The 21,005-nt window shown below is 33.6% G+C and overlaps 1 protein-coding gene across 2 annotated transcripts; it reads left to right on the top strand.

Moving 5' to 3' along the window:
• Positions 1–3,619: 3,619 nt before the first annotated feature.
• Positions 3,620–19,027, top strand: LOC130630314 (uncharacterized). 2 transcript variants are annotated; one of them, XM_057443772.1, is made up of 7 exons: positions 3,620–3,835; positions 6,867–7,762; positions 13,341–13,600; positions 14,175–16,689; positions 17,621–17,893; positions 18,235–18,278; positions 18,360–19,027. In XM_057443772.1, the coding sequence occupies exons 2-7, from the start codon at positions 6,870–6,872 to the stop codon at positions 18,860–18,862; spliced, it is 4,488 nt and encodes a 1,495-aa protein (XP_057299755.1). In that variant the 5' UTR covers positions 3,620–3,835; positions 6,867–6,869; the 3' UTR covers positions 18,863–19,027. The 2 variants fall into 2 exon arrangements, with proteins under 2 accessions (XP_057299755.1, XP_057299754.1); XM_057443771.1 differs by lacking the exon at positions 3,620–3,835 and adding an exon at positions 6,016–6,172 and having other exon boundaries at positions 18,360–19,026.
• Positions 19,028–21,005: the final 1,978 nt, after the last annotated feature.

Below are 21,005 nucleotides of genomic sequence, written 5' to 3'. Positions count from 1 at the left end.
AAATGAAACATTTAACCAACTTCAACTTGGCACAAGATCGTTTTCTTCGCGACGTAGTAAGAGAAGTCGTCATCTGGATTTGCAACATACTGTATACCTATACTAAGCGCTCGACTTACTTCTCAACCTGACGTTCAATGAAAATACGGCTTTATTTTTGTAAGCTATCCAGTGAAGTTTTGCTGAAGAAGAAATTAATTTTAAAATCAAAAGTTTACGGGGAATTAGTAGGACCTAATTAAAATATAGTCGAATTAATATCTGTATGTTAAAAAATAAAGCTGACGGTCTTTGGCAGGAATGATGTATTTAAACTTTAAAGAAAAGGTTAAATCATTTATAGCTAGTAAACACGCTTTTACCCTTAACGACCACATTAAAAGGCACTCCTGTATACCGGAAACGATTTCTCTTTTGGCGATGGTAAAACAACTCAGACTTCCAATACTTTTTATGACTTTGTCTTGCCCAGATTTGAGATTGTATAACCAATTAACAAGGAAACGTTATATCTGAAGAATAAATCGAGAATCTAAATTACTATCAACAAACTGAGATTCGGAATAGTAATCCAGTTCATTTAACAAGACATTCCCATATAAAGTTAAGATATTTTTTAAAATCATAGTTGTCAACGGACCGTTAGGTAAAGTAAAATTCTACGCAATAAGAGTTGAAGGTTAACTCCCACCTCAAAAAAATGTTTTTTCATAACGTAGATAATGCTGACTTATTAAAGAATTCAATAATTATTTTGCACAATTTATTAATATAACTTAGAAATATTGCATTCTTTCTTACCATTTTTACCAAGAGTGTTGCCTTCGAAAAAACGGTCTAGTTCAGCGGATGCGAGAAAAATGTAAACCAATGGCGTAGAGCCGACTATGAAGCATACCGCTTTTGAGGAATCATTTCTATTAACTATGGCGAGATTTAACAACCCCCCGTTCCTATAAAGGAAATGTGTTTATGCGCGCAATCAGGTTCCTGTTTTTGTCGAATAAAAAATTAATCTTAAAGTTAAAAGTTTATAAAATTTTCTTACAATATAACAAAAGACGTCGCAAAGTTTCGTAGAAAGTTAAAATTTTAAGAATGGGTGCGTCTTGCGCTCCGGTGGGCGCAAAACCATAGAAAAAGAAATCCGGAGTTTTCATTTTTCCAAATCCCGCGTGATGAATTTATCGCTGCTACTTGGATAGCAAACATGAAAAGAACCGATCTTCCAAAAACTCTTTATTTATGCGAGGAGCACTTTCAAAGCAACTGCTTTGATAAGTTCATCGATATATGTGTGGTAAAAATATGTTCAGGTGATTATGTGTTTCCAGCCATCGACCACGCTTGAAAAGTTCATCAACAAAATTTGGTTACAGAGCTTCGAACAGGTAAATTAGATACAGGTATTGAGGGAAAGTGTGACACGTCAGGACACAATGCGACTTACTGTACCGTCATCGCCATGGTTTATACCAGCGATAAAGTGCAAGTCGTAAATATGTAAAGGATGACAAAAACTCTCAGGCTTTGTGTTTTTAGTTATATTTAATATTAATCTAAATGCAAAAAAATATTGGTTCCAAGAATGAAAGATTGATATCGACTGGTCGTCGTATCCAGATTCGAAAGATGGTGGCATCAAATCCAAGATATGCTCATATAATCCACCAATTCAATTAGCTGCTTAAGATCATAACCATAATATTGATAGACCGCAGGTTTGTTCTTATTTTATTTTATTTTAATCTTAGAGCACTATCTGTTTTAATAAATTGCCTTAACTTTCAGGTCCACAATAACATCAAGGAAGGAATACCGATCGCGCGGTTTCAAATTTATTATTAAAAACCCCCAAAACGACTCACTGCAAAGTAAGTCAAAACGGAGAAGTCATATCATTACTTATCGCCTCTGATATTTACATCGCTCGCAAAGTAACAATAAGGAGGATTGAGCAAGTCAAAAACGATCGATATGTATTGCTCCCATTGAAAGACATCATTGAAATTTACACTAACTATTCACGGATGTAAGATGGAACTCCACATTTACGTTACATATTTTTATAAAATTAATGACATTATTATGATTATTTACATTGCCTACCTTGTCGGAGAAAAAAACTGGAGTTTAGCTTATTCAGGAAAGATTAATAGTCGAGCCACCTCAGTCACCTGCCCTCAGATTTACTCGCTTCACCGTTTTTCCTTATATTTATGTTTATCGTACACGATCGAAAGTCCACGACAGCTCCACTTTGCTTTCTTGAATAGCCTCTTTGAAGCCAAGGTAACTATCATCAGGAGATGGGAACTCTCGTCTAATTCTTGAAACAAGATGGAATAACACGCCGTATCTTTCTTCCTGTGCGAACATGTACCCACCAGGTGAACTGGCGATAAACAGCATAGCTACCGATATGTTCTACAATAAAAGAAACAAGAGTTTAGGAATAATAATATTCATGTTATGAAATCTGAAAGTATTTACGTACTTACTTACAAATTGGATACATGTTTTTTGTTTGTTAGAAAGGTACTCTCTCTGTCGTACATGCTAACCAAAGCTGTCAAAAGTGCGTCTTTTAAAAGGACGATGTATTTGGAGTTTTTATGTTCAGTAATACATTTTTTATCTAGAATAAAATGATAACTTGTAGTCCTTTTTATATCATAATCACGTAATAATATTATATTCGATTTGTTTTGACAAGGTTTAAAGGTTCCCTCCCGCTAAAAATCAAGTTGAGCTCATATTAAAGAAATTTGAAAGTTGTCTAGAAATCTTTTATTTTTTTGAAAAATCTTTATCCGTTCTCGAGATATTTGTCTTAAAAGTAGCGCTAATTATACGAAATTGTGACGTCATGAGTATCCATTGAGCATAATTATGGTAACTAAATAAAAAAAATTATGTAAAATGTTCAAAACCCGTCAAAGTGAATGGCCAGAAAACATTTTTAACTCTATATGGCTTTTCAAAAATGTTAAATTAACTCCCTTGCAGAGCATACTCATGACATCATGCATAATTACTGAATCTTCTTAGTCCAAATTCTAAAGAACCAATCAAGAATTAAAAAAAAAATGTTCAAATTCCTAGACAACCTTTCGAGCTCTTTCATATGAGCTTAACTTGATTTTTCATGGGAGGTAACCTTATTTCCAGACATGTTTTATAATAAATGCCTTACTATTAATTCTTTTATGAATGATGATTTTATTATTACTATTTTTTACCCAGGATAGCCTCTTCAGTTCCAAATAGAAAAGCTTCTGAGTATGCGTAATTAAAAAGTTTACACCACGTGATTGAAAAATTTTGAGGCTTAAACGAAAAAACACTATTCTCAGGGGCGTAGCCAGAGAAAAATTAACCTTAGTCGAACCGTTGACCCGCAGGGTCAACATCGCACCAAAGGTTTTTTTTATAAGAATTTCTTATAAAAAAAGGCGTGAGGTATCATTGGCCGCTTTTAGCAATTTTTGTCAGTAATATTGCCGCAATGTCAGCTGGCTATAAGAAAGTGAGCAAGAGAAATTTGAGCATACTTTGAAGTACCACCTGAGAACGATGGGGAAACACCTACTCACTCACAACATAGTCACAAGGCCATGCTTTCAACAAGAAGATAATTTTTGGCAAATATGTTATTAATCGTTGCGGTAGACAAACATTAAATTGAAGTTTCTATTTTGAATAAAATCAGTGATTGCAAAACGAGTTTAAATATTTTGCATTGTCTTTAATGATCATATTACAATTGTTGCATTCATTTCAACACAAAGTTTACATTACAAGAAAAATGAATGTTGTTCATAACGCGTTTTAGGTTTGTATTCTTGTTTATTTCTCGCAAGATTTATTACAAACTTTCTTTTTGACTGTATAATGACTTGAAAAGTCGGTTTTATAAGAATTTTAACTTCTGCTAAAAAATTATATTCACATAATGTATTAAGGCGAATTTCACCGTGACGTTATTTGGTTATTATTTAGCGGTAGGCCCTTTGGCTTTGACATTTGTGTGACAGGAAAAAAGATGCTAGAATTAAGTGAAGATGATCTTTTGCTGTGAATTTCTTTGCAGGGAAACGTCGTTTGAGGTTTTAAACTATTATCGCTGAACGAAATGAATGTGGTTTTTGAAATCATCAACATAAAATTGATGAAATGTTAAATCTTTAGATTCATACAGTAAACAAACAACCTGGTTAGACATTTCTTTTAATTTTGTACTAATTGACCCTTGCTGAAGAAGACTTGACCGTAACATTAACACTTATTTATACACACACCAATTCAATGATGCTGAGTATGATTTTAAAGTCAAAACATCAAAATTAAAAAATTTTTAAAAAAATGTAATTCGTGTATTAGAAACAGTTCCTACTTTTTAGCAGCTAATTCCAAATGAGAACACAATCGTTAGTGTTGAAAAACTCATACTTAAAATAATTCAAAATAACTATGTTTTATTACTTAAAGTGTCTTAGTATTCAGTATTTTAAATTCTCCACATGTTTTTGCGCAAAAATTAATACGTTTGTAATAAATTTCCCGCGCAAATTTGTACGAACAAGGTATTGTACAAATAATGCAGACCCTCAATGTCCCAACTTCGTCCCCGGGGTATCTTGAATCTTTTCGGATATCTGGACGTCGATCTCGCCGTCCTGATATAAAAAGACAACATGCGCTGGGAACGAGGTTGTCGAACGTAACATGTGAACAAGAACATGCCTACTGAACTCATATGAGCAGCCCATACTTCTCTTTCCGTCTTTTTGACACCAGGGGGTGCTGTGAGCTACCATGTGGGTAAACATAGGTGACAAATGAAACTTTTTTTTTATTATTGCAAACGTATTTCTCCGTAATGTTGTGCGCATAACTTCTCTCAGGATAAGAGAAAGTACACTTCACGACGGTATGATCAAGATGTTACTGTTTGCAATTTTTAAGTTTCACATTATTTAAGTTTCACATTTGTATGAAAACGAGAATACCGTCACGCGTAAATGTCGAACTGTGTCATAAATGGTTTTCCGTGAAACCCGAATTATAGTTTTCTTTGATGTTTTTATTTCTCAACTTTGTCAAACAGAATGAATGTGATTTTTATAATCCTCACCTGAACTTGTTTAAAATGTTAAACCATTAGATTCATACAGCAAACAAAAAACAGTTTTTTTAATTTTTTACTAATTGACCTTTGCTTAAATAGGAGCTTACAAGTTAAAAATTAAGCGTTTCAACTTTTCAGTTGGAGGGGGTGAGAAGAGGTGGGGCATTAGCACCGTTGACTACAAAGTATTAGAAATTAACGTTTGAAAAAATTATTAGTCTACAAATGAATTTTTACACAGACTTTACAACGACTGTATTGGTTTGTTTGTCTTCAAGACGAAATGCTTACTCTATGTATTTATTTTGCAATGGAGGTTGTTGATGGCACAACTTTCTGTCACGTGTTTCATATTATAAAGCATGTTGAGAAGTGACTTTAAACATTACTCTCAGGAAGTAATTCAAAATTGCTCACTCAGCATGTTTGGCATCCGATATAAGGTACTTGTTACACCAGCTTTTTCACATCGTCAACTTTTTTAAAAGCCATACAAAAAGCTAGGCTTGTAATTATCACTTGAGAAATCAGTAGTGACAAATATAGATATGATGGATATGCCTAGTACCTCGGTGGACCAAAAATGTGGTCAACAAATAGAATTTTCATCACTTTGACCAAAGATTTTTTCTAACAGAAAGATGAAACAAATTATTCAAATTTTACACTTAAACGAAATTTTTATCTGATATAAATTTTAACGGGAAAAAAATTTAATTCCTCCAAAAAATAACCTTTCTAACTTTTTCCTAGTTAATACAAAGCTCTAAATTGATCGTAACCCGCACCTTCTTTAATTGGACGCTATTTAATTCATTATTTTAATAAGGGAATTTTAGCTTTCACAATCGCTGGCTTTTAATTGTTGCGTCATTAGTTTCATGTGAAACTAAACGTCTATAAAAATAATTCGACTAAGAAATATTTTCTAACACAACTTAACAACAACTACAACACCAACAGCTAAAAAGTATCGGATTTATATCTGGCAAAATGTCGTCATGACCAGAAGGAGAATGACGGAAATTTCAAGACAAACAGGTATTTTAAAGCAATAGTTCCAATAAACGTGATTAGTTAAAACTCCATAAAAATAAGAGTTTTGACTTAACTAATCTAATAATTAGTTTGGTTTTCATTGAATACAGATCTTTTTTTTTTCATGTGTACGACCTAGAATATTTGCTAGAAGAAGGAGATTTTAGTAATTTTTTACATGAATGCGTTTTGATAGCCAACAAAACAACATACTGTTGTTTTTTTGTTTCAATTTCAACAACTACATAAGTAAATACACGCTAAGTCACGTAAACTCAACATAATTTGCCAGGCGTAAGGAACAAAATCAATTTTGTTCACCTGAACCTGTTACAGACCATCCAAGGCGGAGAGTGACAAAGCATAGGCAGCTTAGGGACTGTGACCTACAAAGATGTGATGTCATAATATCTGGTCAATATTTGTTGGCCACGTTACCTAAACTCTCAAGTTAGATTCTCGTTTTAAAAAAAGTTTTATTCAATTGAGATATTGTTTGATTGTTATTAATTCCTTAATTGACAATTAGCTAACATACAACGCCTCATTTTTGATTGTTGTTTTAAAGAACGTAATGTATTTGATTTTGAAATACTTTGTTGTGATGGAAAGGTATTGTTTAAAGCGAAAGGTCTTGCAAACCGATGCCAACAAGAAAACATCATTGTATTAATTTCAAACGGAAAATCTTTTTTAGACAATGACAACCCATCAATCTGCAATTGCTGGAAGTGAGCGAAAAACTCGGCTTGTCACGCTGGTAGATCTATCTACAGATCATTTACGTGATTTTTTACACGATCCGCAATATGGAAACCTTCCGAACAACAAAGTTCAACTGTACCAAGCTTTATTACCATACTATGCAACATTGAGTCGTATCTTGCAAAATGACCAATTGCAGTTGATGTATCCGAGCAATAGGGAGACTGATTCAGAAAAATTTGATCTCACTCTGCTTAGCGTGGTGTTTCGAAATTGCACAAAAATTAAAAAGCCCAAGGGTGGATGGAACGTGAAAATACCAGATCCTAACGACCATAGCCTTGCGGCTGACATTCTCCGTCTTCGTAATTTAAGAAACTTTGTAATGCATAGCAAGAATGTGTCACTGAATCAATTTGATGACTGGTGGAATGACATCCTTGTCATTTTAACACGAATAAATTTCGACTTGGAGCTAGTGAAGGATTTAAAGTATGGTGAGCTGAGCAAATTAGAAGTATTTAAGATCAACGTACTTCAAAAACACATGAAAGAGCTTCAATCGTGTGTGAAGAAAAACACCAACGACACTTACATTACCAATGGAAGAGTTGACCATGCAGAGACGCAAATAAAAACAATCGCAGATAGAATAAAGTTTTTCGAAACTTCAACTAAAAACACTCTGGTGGATTTATCGTCAAAAGTGGACAGTATTCAAGTAAGTTTGTTGGAGAATACCAAGAGGAGAATTGCTGCAATACACGAGGAGCATTCGACTTGTGCAGTTGATCAGAACTGTATGAAACAAGTGGTGGACATAACTGAGGATGCAGCAACCCCTGCTGGGGAGGAGGAAGATTTGATTGAAAACGAAGAAACAGTCCAGTAGGTGCCTTCTTACTTCGCTACAAAAATAAAGTCTGTAGAGAGATAGAAAAAATAAGAAATAAAAAAATCAGTGACAAATGTGTATAACGAATTTGTATATATCTGGAATTGAAAATGTCTATCCAGATGAACTTGACCTGACTTTTAAGCATATTTTAATCATTCTTGACTACTCTTTTGATTAAGCCCGACAACTATTTTGATCAATCCCGATCCCTATTTTGATCATTCCCGGCGACTTTTTTGATCATTCCGGACACCTATTTTGATTATCCCCGACCACTATTTTAATCATTCCCGACTGCTATTTTGATCATTCCGGACAACTTATTTGATTATCCCCAACCACTATTTTAATCATTCCCTACCACTATTTTGACCATTCCTGACTACTATTTTGGCCATTCCTAGCTATTACTTAATTAAGTTTTATTTTGTTTTAGTAAACAATGCCACACTGCATAATTAAATAATTTACCAAGCGGTTCGGGACCACAGCAATCATATAGTGTTGTGTTTAAGAATTTCAGCCATATTAGTGTTAAAGACGAACATAAACTTATATCTCTTATAATAATACGCTAAGTGTGTCTGTCTGTCACTTTTGCAAACACGATATTTTTTACCACCCGAATGCGCGAGTTTTTCGAGTTTTTTTGTTTTGTTTACATTTGTCTCGCAGCCGTTAGAAACCACGTGATAGAAAATAAGCAGTATGATTCGTTCAAATACGTACTTTCGAACGGGACGGCATTCGAATAGAAAGTTTCCTTGGCGTAAAAACAAACAAACAAAAAAATTGTTTTTAAAGTTCTCGCGACAAAAGACAAACTTAAAAAACTTAAAAAATTTAGAAGAGAAAGAAAAAGGCGAATTAACAAAAAAAAACCGTGAGAAAATAAAAAGAACAACAAATAATACAGTTAATGAGAAGTATAAAGGAGATTTACAGGTAAAGTTTTAAATACTCTCTCCTCTTTCACTGTTGTGTTAATAAATAGGGTAGCTAATACATCTTTGTTTTCAAATATAAAAATATAAAAATGTTGATGGTATTTTTTAAAATACAGAGAACAAATCACATTTTAACAAATATAGCTACAGCACATCAGCTAGCTTTCAAGTTAACTATGAGTTTTACTTTTACTACGTTAAGAAATATCCTATTCAGGCGAAAATGTAGGTGCGCATAAATCAAAGTGAAACAAAAAGAGAAGGGAAATGTTTCTTATACTTTCGTTTTCTGATTTGTTTATAACAACAAAGCTAGCATAATTGTATCCCCAGGTGCGTAACTAATCTGCGTGTTTAATTATTTAACATGTAGTAATTCTTGTAGTGATTTTTGTTGTTCTAGATGTTCTGACTAAAATGTTTTTGTTTATGGCATTTTGTCTCAATTAAGAAAAGTTTCAACTTTTTTGAGGGAGTACAACACCGAAAAAACTTGTGTGTTTTTTATATTTTGTATAAATTCTTACCGGGCAGGACTCTGTACAACATACCGAAATGACTGATCCCTCTCTATTTATAAATTTGATGCGTTCCAAATCACAGTTTTTTGAAATTTTGGGTAATATTTAATAAGTACAAGATGCAAATACTGATTTTTGTTGAATCAGAAGTATTTCCTACAACCATTCTTTTTTCCCACTTTTGTGGAGAAAAAGTGTATGCAATATCATCAGAATAACTGATTTTGTTGCAAACTGTTTTTCTTTTTCACATTTTGGATTGAAATATTGTTATAAAGGGCATATATATATATACCAAAATAATTAAATTCTGCAAACTTTGATTTTGTCGTTCACCTCTCATCTTTTATATTTTGATTAAACTTTTGAGGAAAACCATAGGAATTATTTAGAATTTGTATTTTGTGTTGGAAATTTAGTGCAAAAATTTAACTGTTGTGAGGGAGGACCATATGCAATTATATATACTAAAAATAATAATTTGATATTCTACAAGTTGTATTTTTGTATGCACTTAAATGACTGCTTTTTCTGAGTTGAATTTGATGGGTTTCATATCAATTTTGTGGAAGATTTTATGGCTGAAGACAATACAGAACATGCCAATTGAACTGATTTTTGTTCATATTTTGATTTGCTCCTCATAAACCTTTGTGTTCTACATTTATTGTAAACTTTTGTGAGGAAGGACCATATATATATACAATGTTTTCAAAATAATGATTTTTGTTGATTTGAAATTTACTCCTTGCTCATTGCTTTTTCGACATTTCAGGTTAAAATGTTTGGTAAAGTCAGTACGGATCATTAGACAAAAAATTGTTTTGTTAACCGGTTAATTTTTACATTTTGTGCATATTTTTGCGGGAGAGGATGGTATGCAACCGAATAAATGATTTTTCAAAGTTTAACTTTTTGTTTTTAGGTGTTTTGTGTTTGTTTAAGTTTGGCTTTTTGATATTGTTCAGGTTGTATTGTTGTATAAGCATTTAGGGAAAAGACAATGTTTAAAATGCTTAAAAAACTTATTTCATAGATCTGTGCTTACTGTTGCAAGCCTTTCTTTTCGACACTTCAGATTAAAATATTGAAGGTTTTCAACATAATCACATAATAAGATGTATACATATTTGAGATATGTGTTATTTCTGACATTATTATTATTGTTGTCGTAACTGTCTGGGTTGTGACTGTCAATGTTGTAACTTTCTACTAACTAGATTTTACACCTTGCACGCCGTTGTTTTTCATATTTTGTCTGAAGTTTTGTTGGGAGGATTTCATGCGATTTGACATTTGATATTTTGTGTTAGATTTTAAGAACTTTTTTGTTAAATTATGACTTATATACTTTCTTTTTATGCATTTTCAGATTATTTTTTTTAGTAAAAGGCATATTCAATATACTGAAATATTTGCTGATGTCATCAAAATTCAAATGACAGAACTTTTCAATTGTTTTTCTGCCTAAGTGGATTTTTCCACGGGCCTAATCGACTAGTCTCTATAATAATACGCTAGGTGTGTCTGTCTGTGTGTCTTTGACAGGCAAAGTTACGACGCGACGAAAATAACACTACTTTAACGTCAATATCCTATATTAAATTAATGAAGCCATTACAGTGCACCTAAAACTTTGAGGCCAAATAACTTGGAAACGAGGTGGTGACGTCAATGATTTTTCACCGCGTGGGTAACTAGGGACCACCTAGGACCAATTTGGGTGATTTTCCCAAACCTGGATCCCTGAATCCGTTTCGGAATCGACGGGTTAATGACGTCATCAAAAACCTTCAAATCCTAATATCTCTGCAACCGTTTGTCAAAAGTACATGATTCTATACATTTTCTTGATCAGCGTTTCAAGATCTATACGATAAAGACATTAGATATATAAAATTTGGGAATTTTTTTGTTTGTTTTTGCGGGTCTTTGCTGACGTCAGCAAGATTTTCAAACCCCTATATTTCCTTATACGTTCGTCGAAAACCCTCGATCCTATACATTTTTCTCATCAGCGTTTTAACCTCTACACATTACAGGCAACGAATACACTAAACTTCGCTAAATTTTTTTTGTATCTGCACTGCTGACGTCAGCAAGAAATCTAAAACAACCTATTTTTTATTGTCCTTCTGACTAAGTGGATTTCTCCACGGGCCTTATCGAAAAGTCTATATAATAATACGCCAGTTCTGTCTGTCTGTGACTTTTGCAAAGTGGATTATATTCTTCACAATTTTCTTTAACAAATTCTATAAAACATCGCCTATAAAATTGTTCTGTAATTTACCAAACTTTAACGCTAAAATAGTATTGACGTCAAATGAAAGTTAATTAAGATTAGTGAAGCCATTACAATGCACCTAAAATTTTGAGGCCAAATAACTTGGAAACGAGTTGATGACGTCAATGTTTTTTAACCGCGTGGGTAACTAGGGACCACCTGGGACCAATTTGGGTAATTTTCCAAACCTGGGTCCCTAAATCCGTTTCGGAATGAACGGGTTTATGACGTCATCAAAAAACCTTTAAACCACAATATTTCCGTAACCGTTGGTCAAAAGTACATGATCCTATACATTTTCTTGATCAGCGTTTCAAGATCTATACGATGAAGGCAACAGGCATACACATTTCTGAAAAAAAAGTTTTGTGTTCTGACATGTCTCTGCTGACGTCATCAAAATTTAAATGACGGTTATTTTTCTCTGTTATCCTGCCTAAGTGGATTTTTCCACGGGCCTTATCGACTAGTCTATATAATAATACGCCAGTTCCGTGTGTCTGTCTGTCATTTTTGCAAAGTGGATTACATTCTTCAAAATTTTCTTTAACAAATTCTTTAAAACATCGCCTATAAAATTGTTCTGTAATTTACCAAACTTTACCGATAAAATAGTATTGACGTCAAAGGAAAGTTAATTAAAATTAGTGAAGCCATTACAATGCACTTAAAACTTTGAGGCCAAATAACTTGGAAACGAGGCGGTGACGTCAATGTTTTTTCACCGCGTGGGTAACTAGGGACAACCTGGGACCAATTTGGGTAAGTTTTCCAAACCTGGGTCCCCGAACCGTTTCGGAATGGACGGTTTGATGACGTCATCAAAAAACCTTTAAACCTTGATATCTCTGCAACCGTTTGTCAAAGATACATGATCATATACATTTTCTTGATCAGCATTTCAAGATCTATACGATGAAGGCAACAGGTATATAAATTTCTAAAAAAATATATTTATTTTGTATTTGCACTGCTGACGTCAGCAAAAAAACTAAAACAACCTATTTTTCCATTGTCCTTCTGCCTAAGTGGATTACTCCACAGGATTTATCGACTAGTCTATATAATAATACGGAGCTTCTGTCTGTGACTTTTGCGAAGTGGATAAAATTTCTTTGATAAAGTCTATAAAACATCGCCTATAAATTTGTTCTGTAAATTAGCAAACTTTGACGTTAAAGCAATATTGACGTCAAAGAAAAGTATATTAAGATTAGTGAAGCCAATGCATTGCACTTTTAAAATTAAGGCTTAATAACTTGGAAACGGGTGGAAATAACTGACGTCATCTCCTGCGTGGGTAACTAGGGACTACCTGGGACCAAGTTGGGTAAGTTTTCCAAACCTGGGTCACCAAATCCGTTTCGGAATGGACGGGTAAATGACGTCATAAAAAAACCTTTAAACCCTAATATCTCTGCATCCGTTTGTCTCAAGTACACGATCCTATACATTTTCTTGTCAGCGTTTCAAGATCTATACGATGAAGGCAATAGGTACACAAAATTCTTGAAAATAAATTTTTAGGTTTGACAGGCCATTGCTGACGTCAACAAAATTTTTAACACCTCATATCTCCTTAGGCTTTTGTCGAATACATATGATCCTATACATTATTGTGATCAGCGTTTTAACCTTTACACGTTATAGGCAACGAATAAACTAAACTTGGCCAATTTTTTTTGTACCTGCACTGTTGACGTCAGCAAAAAATCTAAAACAACCTATTTTTCCATTGTCCTTCTGCCTAGGTCGATTTCTCCACGGGCTTTATCGACTAGTAATTTGTAATTGTCGTCAATTTCCCCTTTAGATACTTCCTTTCAAAAAACAACACCAACGAGTTACGTATAAGCCTTTCAGACGATTACATCAACCATGACATTAATGTTAAGGTGGCATTGTCACAAGAAAACAATCAAAACACGTTAACTCAAGGTTCAGATTTCAATGTAGAAAAGCAGGGTAGAAAAATGGTGGTAGTGATAAACAAGATGGCGGCGCAGGGTGTGAAGAAACTTGTTGTTATATTAACTAATCAACAAGGCAAAATTACAATGTTCTACGTTGAAGGTAAATTACTTATTTCTTTTTTTTCTACTGTTACTTATGTAGTCCAAGTTATTGTAGAAAATGCAACGAGTACTTGCAATTTTAGTTTTCCTGTCTAGGACATAGCCTTTAACATTAAACCTTTTATCTACGATACTTCTTTTCTTATCGCTGAGTCTCCGTATTACCTAAATCTGTACTCCTAGATGTCGCTTAACAATTGATATCTTTTAGTTTTAACGTTGCAAATGTGAAAAAGGTTTAATATTGATTTAAAAGGCTTCAAAAAAAAAAATGCTTAACCAAAAATTAGATGCGGTTTTTTGAAAGTATTATCAGTCACCCTCAAAATTAGAGAATTGGGTTAGTTTTGAAAAATTATAATTTGTATATGAAAGTAAAACTATTTTAAATGTCTGAATTCCATATCTCGAACATAAGTTTTCAAAAACTGGGGCTGAACAGTTAAAACTTCAATAGTTAAAAATATTGGGTAAAATGCAAAAAAATTGAAATCCAATTGGAATCTTCCTTAAGGCTCCATCAGTTTTTGCCGTTAGTGCTTCTAACCAAACTGCAATCGAATCATATCTAGACATCCCGTCAGCATGTATGCACTGGGTTCAAAAGAAGAGTTGCAATTTCATACTATGTAGTCACAAAGGATGCGATCTTTCGCAGATAATTTCAGATATAATTGGGATGACAACTCTAAATCACGAGGTGGAATACATTTCCGGAGGTGTTGTTAATAAAATCAGTTATGCGGATTGGTTAAAATTTGGGAGAAAATTCTGTGAAGAATATTTATGCTGGGATGGTGACTTCTTGAGTGAAGCCGTGCAGTTTCCTCCAGTCCTGATAAAGACGAAAATATCAGAAATTGCTCACACCATTAAAGAAACTTTAATGAACACACAAGACTCGATATTTGCAGTAATAACAGACTATAACTGCTTAGAACACGCACGATTTTTAAAATATAACGTAAACGATTATCCATTTATTGGAACGATATCAAACCATGAAGATAGGATTTTGATCATGCATCCAAATCAAAATGTTTTCTTCAATGTGAGATGCACAAATGCAGACGTAATGGACTCAATACAAGAAGAATTTGAGAAAGGAATAGAAGATATAAAATTGTTTTCTCTTGTAAATAAGTCATTTTTCTCAACTGGTAGAATCATTATGGTGAATGTAGTTGCGGCACCGATGTTTGTTCCATCAAATACAGAAGTTGAATTGTGCAGAGATTGTCATCTTATTCACAAAGATATCTTAAATAACAAAAAACACATCCAATCGTTTTTTGAGAATTTGATCAATAAAGAATTTGATGACAAGGAGAATACAGACAATGATGCAAGCAAAGGACATTTTATGGCAATTCTAAGTCACACTTTATCTTTTATGGCAACTGGAAAGGCTGTGCATTCCATACTGTCGATAACGAACAACAATGCTGAAAAGATCGATTCGTTAATGCTTAATGTTGAGCAACTGCGAGTATTGTACAGTGATGAAAAAAGAAAGATTATTAAAGGCGACTATGGGACTGGAAAATCATTATTAGGCTTATGTCATCTAACGTATGTAACTAATCACGCTGAAGAAAAAACAGTTATGTATTACATCTGTTGGGATCATGTGAGTCTTCTACTGCATGATGTAAGGAGATATATAAGAGATTTACGTAAAAATGAGTACGTCGAAATCATTGCTATAAATATTGTGGACCTTTCAAAGCAGTTTGGTCTGCTTGAATTGCCATCGTATTCTAAGTTGCTGGATCTGCTCTTTCAAAAGCATTGTGATGTTCAGTTGCATATTGTTATTGATGAATTGGATGGTGAAAGGATGGACAAGGAAGTAGCTCAAAATCTGCATGATTTCTTCCAATCTGCAAAATACAACATGAAAAACTCCCTAATTGTATTCCTACCTCAATCGATCGAGAAACATAGGACTTATCAATGCCGTCATAAAAGGATTGCGCATGATAAATATCACTTCGAATTAACCGGAATGACAGTATTCGTACTATCTAAATGTATGAGAGCAACAAAAAGGAATTTTGAATTCACACGAGAGGTTGAATCTATGATTTTGAAAAGTCGAAATTTAATGAGCCATCCACCTCTACCAAATGGTCAAGCCGAACGTTCTAATTCAAGCCAAACGGAATTTCTTATGAAACCAGCACCCGTTTATGCAGATCACGATGACAGTTACAAAGACGACGAAAGGGTGAATGCTGTATCTGAGACGGAAGAGTTCGATCAATTTGAAACTCTTATTGACGTTGATGTAGTTACCGCTCAACTTCCATCAAACCAAGTAGACACAGATATTCACACGGAAACAGAGTTTAAATGTACGCGGGCTGATGCAGTTGGTCATGGCATATGTGGACAGAAGCCTGCATTTGTCCATATATATCAAGGGCAAAAAAATGAAGCAGCTTTAAGTACGAAGTTAGCATTGTGTTTAGAGGATATCATCCTGCGTAGTTCGGCAGTTAAAAGATTACTCCTGTTCACATCCAATCAACAGATGCACATACTCAAGAAGGTTTTAGAGATATTAGGTGTTGAATATATATTCTATCATTCCTCTACGAATTATAAGCTGATTCACAGCGATGGTAATGTTTGCGAAACGTTACCAAAGCATTACAATTTGCTAACAAATTTCCAAGCGAGTAGAGGAGGAGAAGCAGAAGAAGTGATCGTGGCTATTGATCCACTTGATTCCAAACTACGTCACCTGGCTTTGGAATGTTTTACAAGAAGTACCTCAAGGCTGGTGATAACTTCCCTTTCAAAGATTGGCCCCAATAGCAAGCAAGAGAATGTTGAATCAACAGGTGACATTATGGAAACTTTAGTGCATAAAAAGAAGGTTTTGGAAGAAGTTTGTATTAAAAGTATGCAGCATCCAAACACAGAGAGGCCATGCCTGAAAGAACAATTTACCAACAGACTATGTGTTTATGTGAACACCAACTCAAGAAGATATAAAGAGCTTTATAAAAAAGCACAATCTTTGGTGTATGAAGATACAGATGTAACCACGTTGGATCCGGGCACTGTCATACAAAAACTGTAAGTTTATTTATACAATTAGGCAAAGTGTAGTTGGTCTAATGTGTAACAATAGTACAACAAGATTATGTTGTTAATGACTTCCAAATCGTCAAATTTAAATAAAACAAGGAAAGCTTAACAGCTAGTCATTTTGTTTCTAAAACTTACCAAACAAACTATTAACGTCGAGTACAAAAAACTCGAAACTAAGTACAAGCATAACATTTTGAATCTGCATATTCATAACATAAACATTATATCTTTGAAACTTTGAACTTTCGTTATTGAATATTTAAACATTTTTCTTTTATGTAACCAAACTAAGAATAATTTTATAACCGAAGCTAAACAACATGCCAAATAATTTCGTTTTTTGCTTAGCTTACGAAATAATTCGCTGTTTACTTTTAACCAATCAGAACGCGATATTCAGTGTTTATTCTTAGAAAAACTCATCACTGGAAAGAATTTAAAATAACTGTCTTGTTTTTAAAAGAATGCTTGCATTCAGTATTTTAAATTCGCCACATGTTTTTCGTTTGACGTGAAAATCAAAAAGATACTTCGCAGCTAATTCGCCGCCGAATTCCCCATTCACAATTGACTCCGTGAAAATTCCCATTAAGAAATGGTTAGCAATCAGATTTTGCTGCCTAAACTAAACACTCATACTTGCTTGGCTGTATGACTGAGTAAATGATATGACTCTTCTTTTAAATAAATAAAAAAATTTCGAACTTTATAAATCAGTAGAAATTTTATTCAATGAACATATTCATTAAAGGGGAGATTCACTGACTATCTGGTTTAAAACCGTCTGTAATTAGCTACTGTTTAAACGACATTGGTGGATCGACATTCCACAAAAGTTTTGTTTCCTAAGGGCAACATTGATAAACTGAATGGTCAAATAGCGCACTTAAAATGCATATTTTGATGTTTTTTTTAGTCTGCAACAACCAAGCAACGTACACCATTTAACCTGTTCATACATCTCAGTTGATACTTGTATGTTGAAATGGACAAACGGTCCATACAAGCACATTATTCGTATGAAAAATATAAAATTGAATTCTGCTTGGGAAGAAATTGGAACTGTGGAAGCATCGAAGGATCACTTTACTGTTACTGATGTGGCAGAATCTTGTCGTTATTCTTTCAGTGTGATAGCAGTAAACAAGTTAGGAGAATCAGAACCAACAATCGTTTCTTATTATCATAGGTATTTCTCTTTCTTTTTCCTTTTTACGTTGTATATATATTATGAAATAGAGACTATTTATTCAAGGGTTTTTAATCTAGCATTGAAAGTCTCGTGTATTTTTGAAAGAATATAGAACTTTGCAAATCCTTCAGATATTCTTGGCTTCAAATAGCTTTATTTCTAAGAATATCTTTTAAAGAATAAACATCTTCGAACATTGTAGATCTGTGCAAAAATAAAGACTTAGACGGCCTCATAGTTGGTGTCTTTTTAAAAGTAAATTATCGCAAAATGGAAAAAATATTTTAATTTTTCCTAATTTTAAAAAAACTTGCGATATTACAATATTTACGTTTCAGTAAAATTCGAAGAATCGAAATAAAAGAAGTACACTCATGGGATTGTAAGTCCAGTTTTAAATTTTAATTTTTTATATATTAAGAAGTATTTCTGAATTCACATAGTTTTTATTTGTATATTCAAGACATGACGTACCTCATACGTGAAGGACGTTCTAAAAGTCTCACTGAAATTATCGAGGAAGACCCTGATGTCATCAATACTAGAAACACCCACGGTCGAACTTTACTAATGCACGCAGCGTCGAGCAATCTCCACGAGATGGCGAAACTACTTATTCAGCTTGGCAGCGATGTTTGGGCTGTTGATAATGGTAAAAATAATGTTTACCATTACTGCTCCAGAGATGGTTATCACCAACTGCTGCAGATGCTACTATTGCATGATTCTTCAAACATCAACGCGGTAAACTCTTTAAATGAAACTTGTCTGCACGAAGCAACTTGGAATGGCAGTGTTGAATGTGTACGAATCTTGTTGATATATAATATTGACACACACGTCAAAAATAATGACGGACAAAAGGCTTATGATGTGACGTGTATGGGTTGGAAAAACCAAGACAAGCTGGAACTTGTCCACCAACTCATATTACGACATGGAGAATTCAATGAAACTAACGTGTAATGTTAAATTTTTGATTCCGCAAAAAATGAGTTACTTTTTTTCGTGAATACCCACATATACAATCCAACGAAATCTACTCTGTAATTTTTTTACTTCGTGCCGCCATTTTTATATTTCTAGCTCATACTATCAGATATCATCTCGCGTTATCTTTAAATCAAATTAAGTTAAATTAAATCAAATTAAGTTTGATATTGTTTCTACGTTGTTTTTTTCATTGTTTTTTTTAAAAGGTAGAGTATGTTAACCTGTATTTATTTTTAGATTGATTTTTATATTTGTAAATATTTCGTATTGTAGATTAGTAAAACCTGAAAAAATAAGATTCTTTAAGTGAATTATTTTCTTTTTTGCCCTTCTTGCCGACTGGTAGCCTTGTGTAAGAGCGTGCCGTTTCAGTGCTGGAGGTCTTGGATGCAAACCCCGGCCGAGTCATATTAGAGATTAAAAAAGTGTGAATCTGCCATTTCTGCTTAACGCTAAGCATGAGAATGGGATTGATATCTCAGGCGGTTGTCTAGCGATTGCTGTGCTTCCACGACTTTCGTAGCTTAAATGGGAAAATTAAATGAACTAGGACTCCCTTCGCAGGACCCTCGTTGATAGCAGTACCAAAAGGAACTGAGGAGACTATCCGGGGGTAAACAATTTCAATAATAATAATAATAGTCCAAACCACTTTCTCTGTAGAAAAATGAGACTTTGTATCTTCTCGTATATTGGACAGACTCCAGAATTTTTGCTGGAAGTAAAAGTCGATTAATTCGCTTTTCTTTTACATAAAACTCATGCCAGTACGAAAATACCGCAAATAATGGAAAAAAACAATGTTGAATTAATTCAACTTTATTGCTGACCTAATCTGGAGCAGAAAATATCCCAAGAAGCAATAATTCTGTCAAATTGCGCATTCGCCAGCTTAAAACTGTAGCGGAAAATACAGTCGAATGGTAACGAGCCAAGGTAGTAAAAATTTTAAATTTTAAGAAGATAATTCCAACCTGTTCAACTCCCTTGGCCTTTTCCGTGTTGGTGAACTGCATATTTCGTTCAAGTTAAAAGACCTATAATTTCAGTAAATTTTTAATATTGACTTAAAACTGGTAGTATATAGGGTTTCAAACCACATTGAAGAAATTTAGCTAAGAAAATGTTTTTTTACCGAATTCTTGAATTTAGATGTTTTCTGGGACGCCAATAACCTGTTTTTGACAAAATTTCAATTTCAGTACATGTGCAAAAAAAAAAGAACTTTATGCGATTGCATTCTGCTCCACAGAGCTCTTTGCAATAAATCTGATAAGTAGCTTTTCACGTCTGGTCATGTCATCAAAATACCCTTCTGTATTTCTGTGACTCGATTACCGTAAGCCTTATTTAGAGACGAATTAGGTATGTGATTTAGTAGTGCTCTAACAAGCCGTCATAGATTCTGCATTGTTACAGCATCTCCAATCTGCTTTTGTAAAATGTTATTTCGTGAGTTTAACTTCAAATCAAAACAGATGTTGTGCTTTTAACACTTGATAGATGGAAATGATGTCTTAGCTGTTTTGTATACTGGCTTCAGGTAAAGTTTTTTGTTTCAACTTCTACCTGATATTTCACCTGGGAGGAGTAGTATCGTTGTTGCTTTATGCTCCTTAAATTCCATTGTCAAAGGTCAAATAAACAGTCTAGAAAAATTGAATATATTATGTGGCGTTTCAAGGTTACACAGAACCATATTATTCCTTCATTTTTCAAAGCAGATGTTTGTAACAAGAATGTATACAAATTCTGTAGAAGCAGAGGAGGACTTTCTTTACTGTGCATTATAATTCTAAATGGCTCTCTTACGATTTTTTTATCATCCTGATGTTATTCTTAGTGAACGTGGAAAATTATTGAGGATTTCCATCACATATCAAGAAAACATGCAGCATGTGTTATCGTTAAAGCACATTGTGCTGACATGTAAAGCATAAATTTAAAAGGATACTTTTTTGTGTTTAGACAGATGGATAGATAGATAGATATCTTTATTCTGTCAAAAAAGCCAAAAATTACTACAAATAATTAATCTAATTGACAAGGAGACCATCCCAATAGTTAAAAAATAAACAGTGGGTATGGACACCAATAAAACAAGAGAAAACAACAA

Source organism: Hydractinia symbiolongicarpus, chromosome 2, assembly GCF_029227915.1.
Source record: "Hydractinia symbiolongicarpus strain clone_291-10 chromosome 2, HSymV2.1, whole genome shotgun sequence".
Taxonomy (NCBI): domain Eukaryota; kingdom Metazoa; phylum Cnidaria; class Hydrozoa; order Anthoathecata; family Hydractiniidae; genus Hydractinia; species Hydractinia symbiolongicarpus.
The sequence above is the reverse complement of the archived record's forward strand: the minus strand, read 5'-3'. Positions and strand labels throughout refer to the sequence as shown.

Bases quoted from the DNA above. Each gene is read 5' to 3' on its own strand.
- LOC130630314 (XM_057443772.1), top strand. From the start codon at position 6,870: ATGACAACCCATCAATCTGCAATTGCTGGAAGTGAGCGAAAAACTCGG. The intron at 7,763-13,340 runs GTAGGTGCCTTC...TTTCCCCTTTAG, and splicing joins GAAAACGAAGAAACAGTCCA to ATACTTCCTTTCAAAAAACA. The intron at 18,279-18,359 runs GTAAGTCCAGTT...TGTATATTCAAG, and splicing joins AGAAGTACACTCATGGGATT to ACATGACGTACCTCATACGT.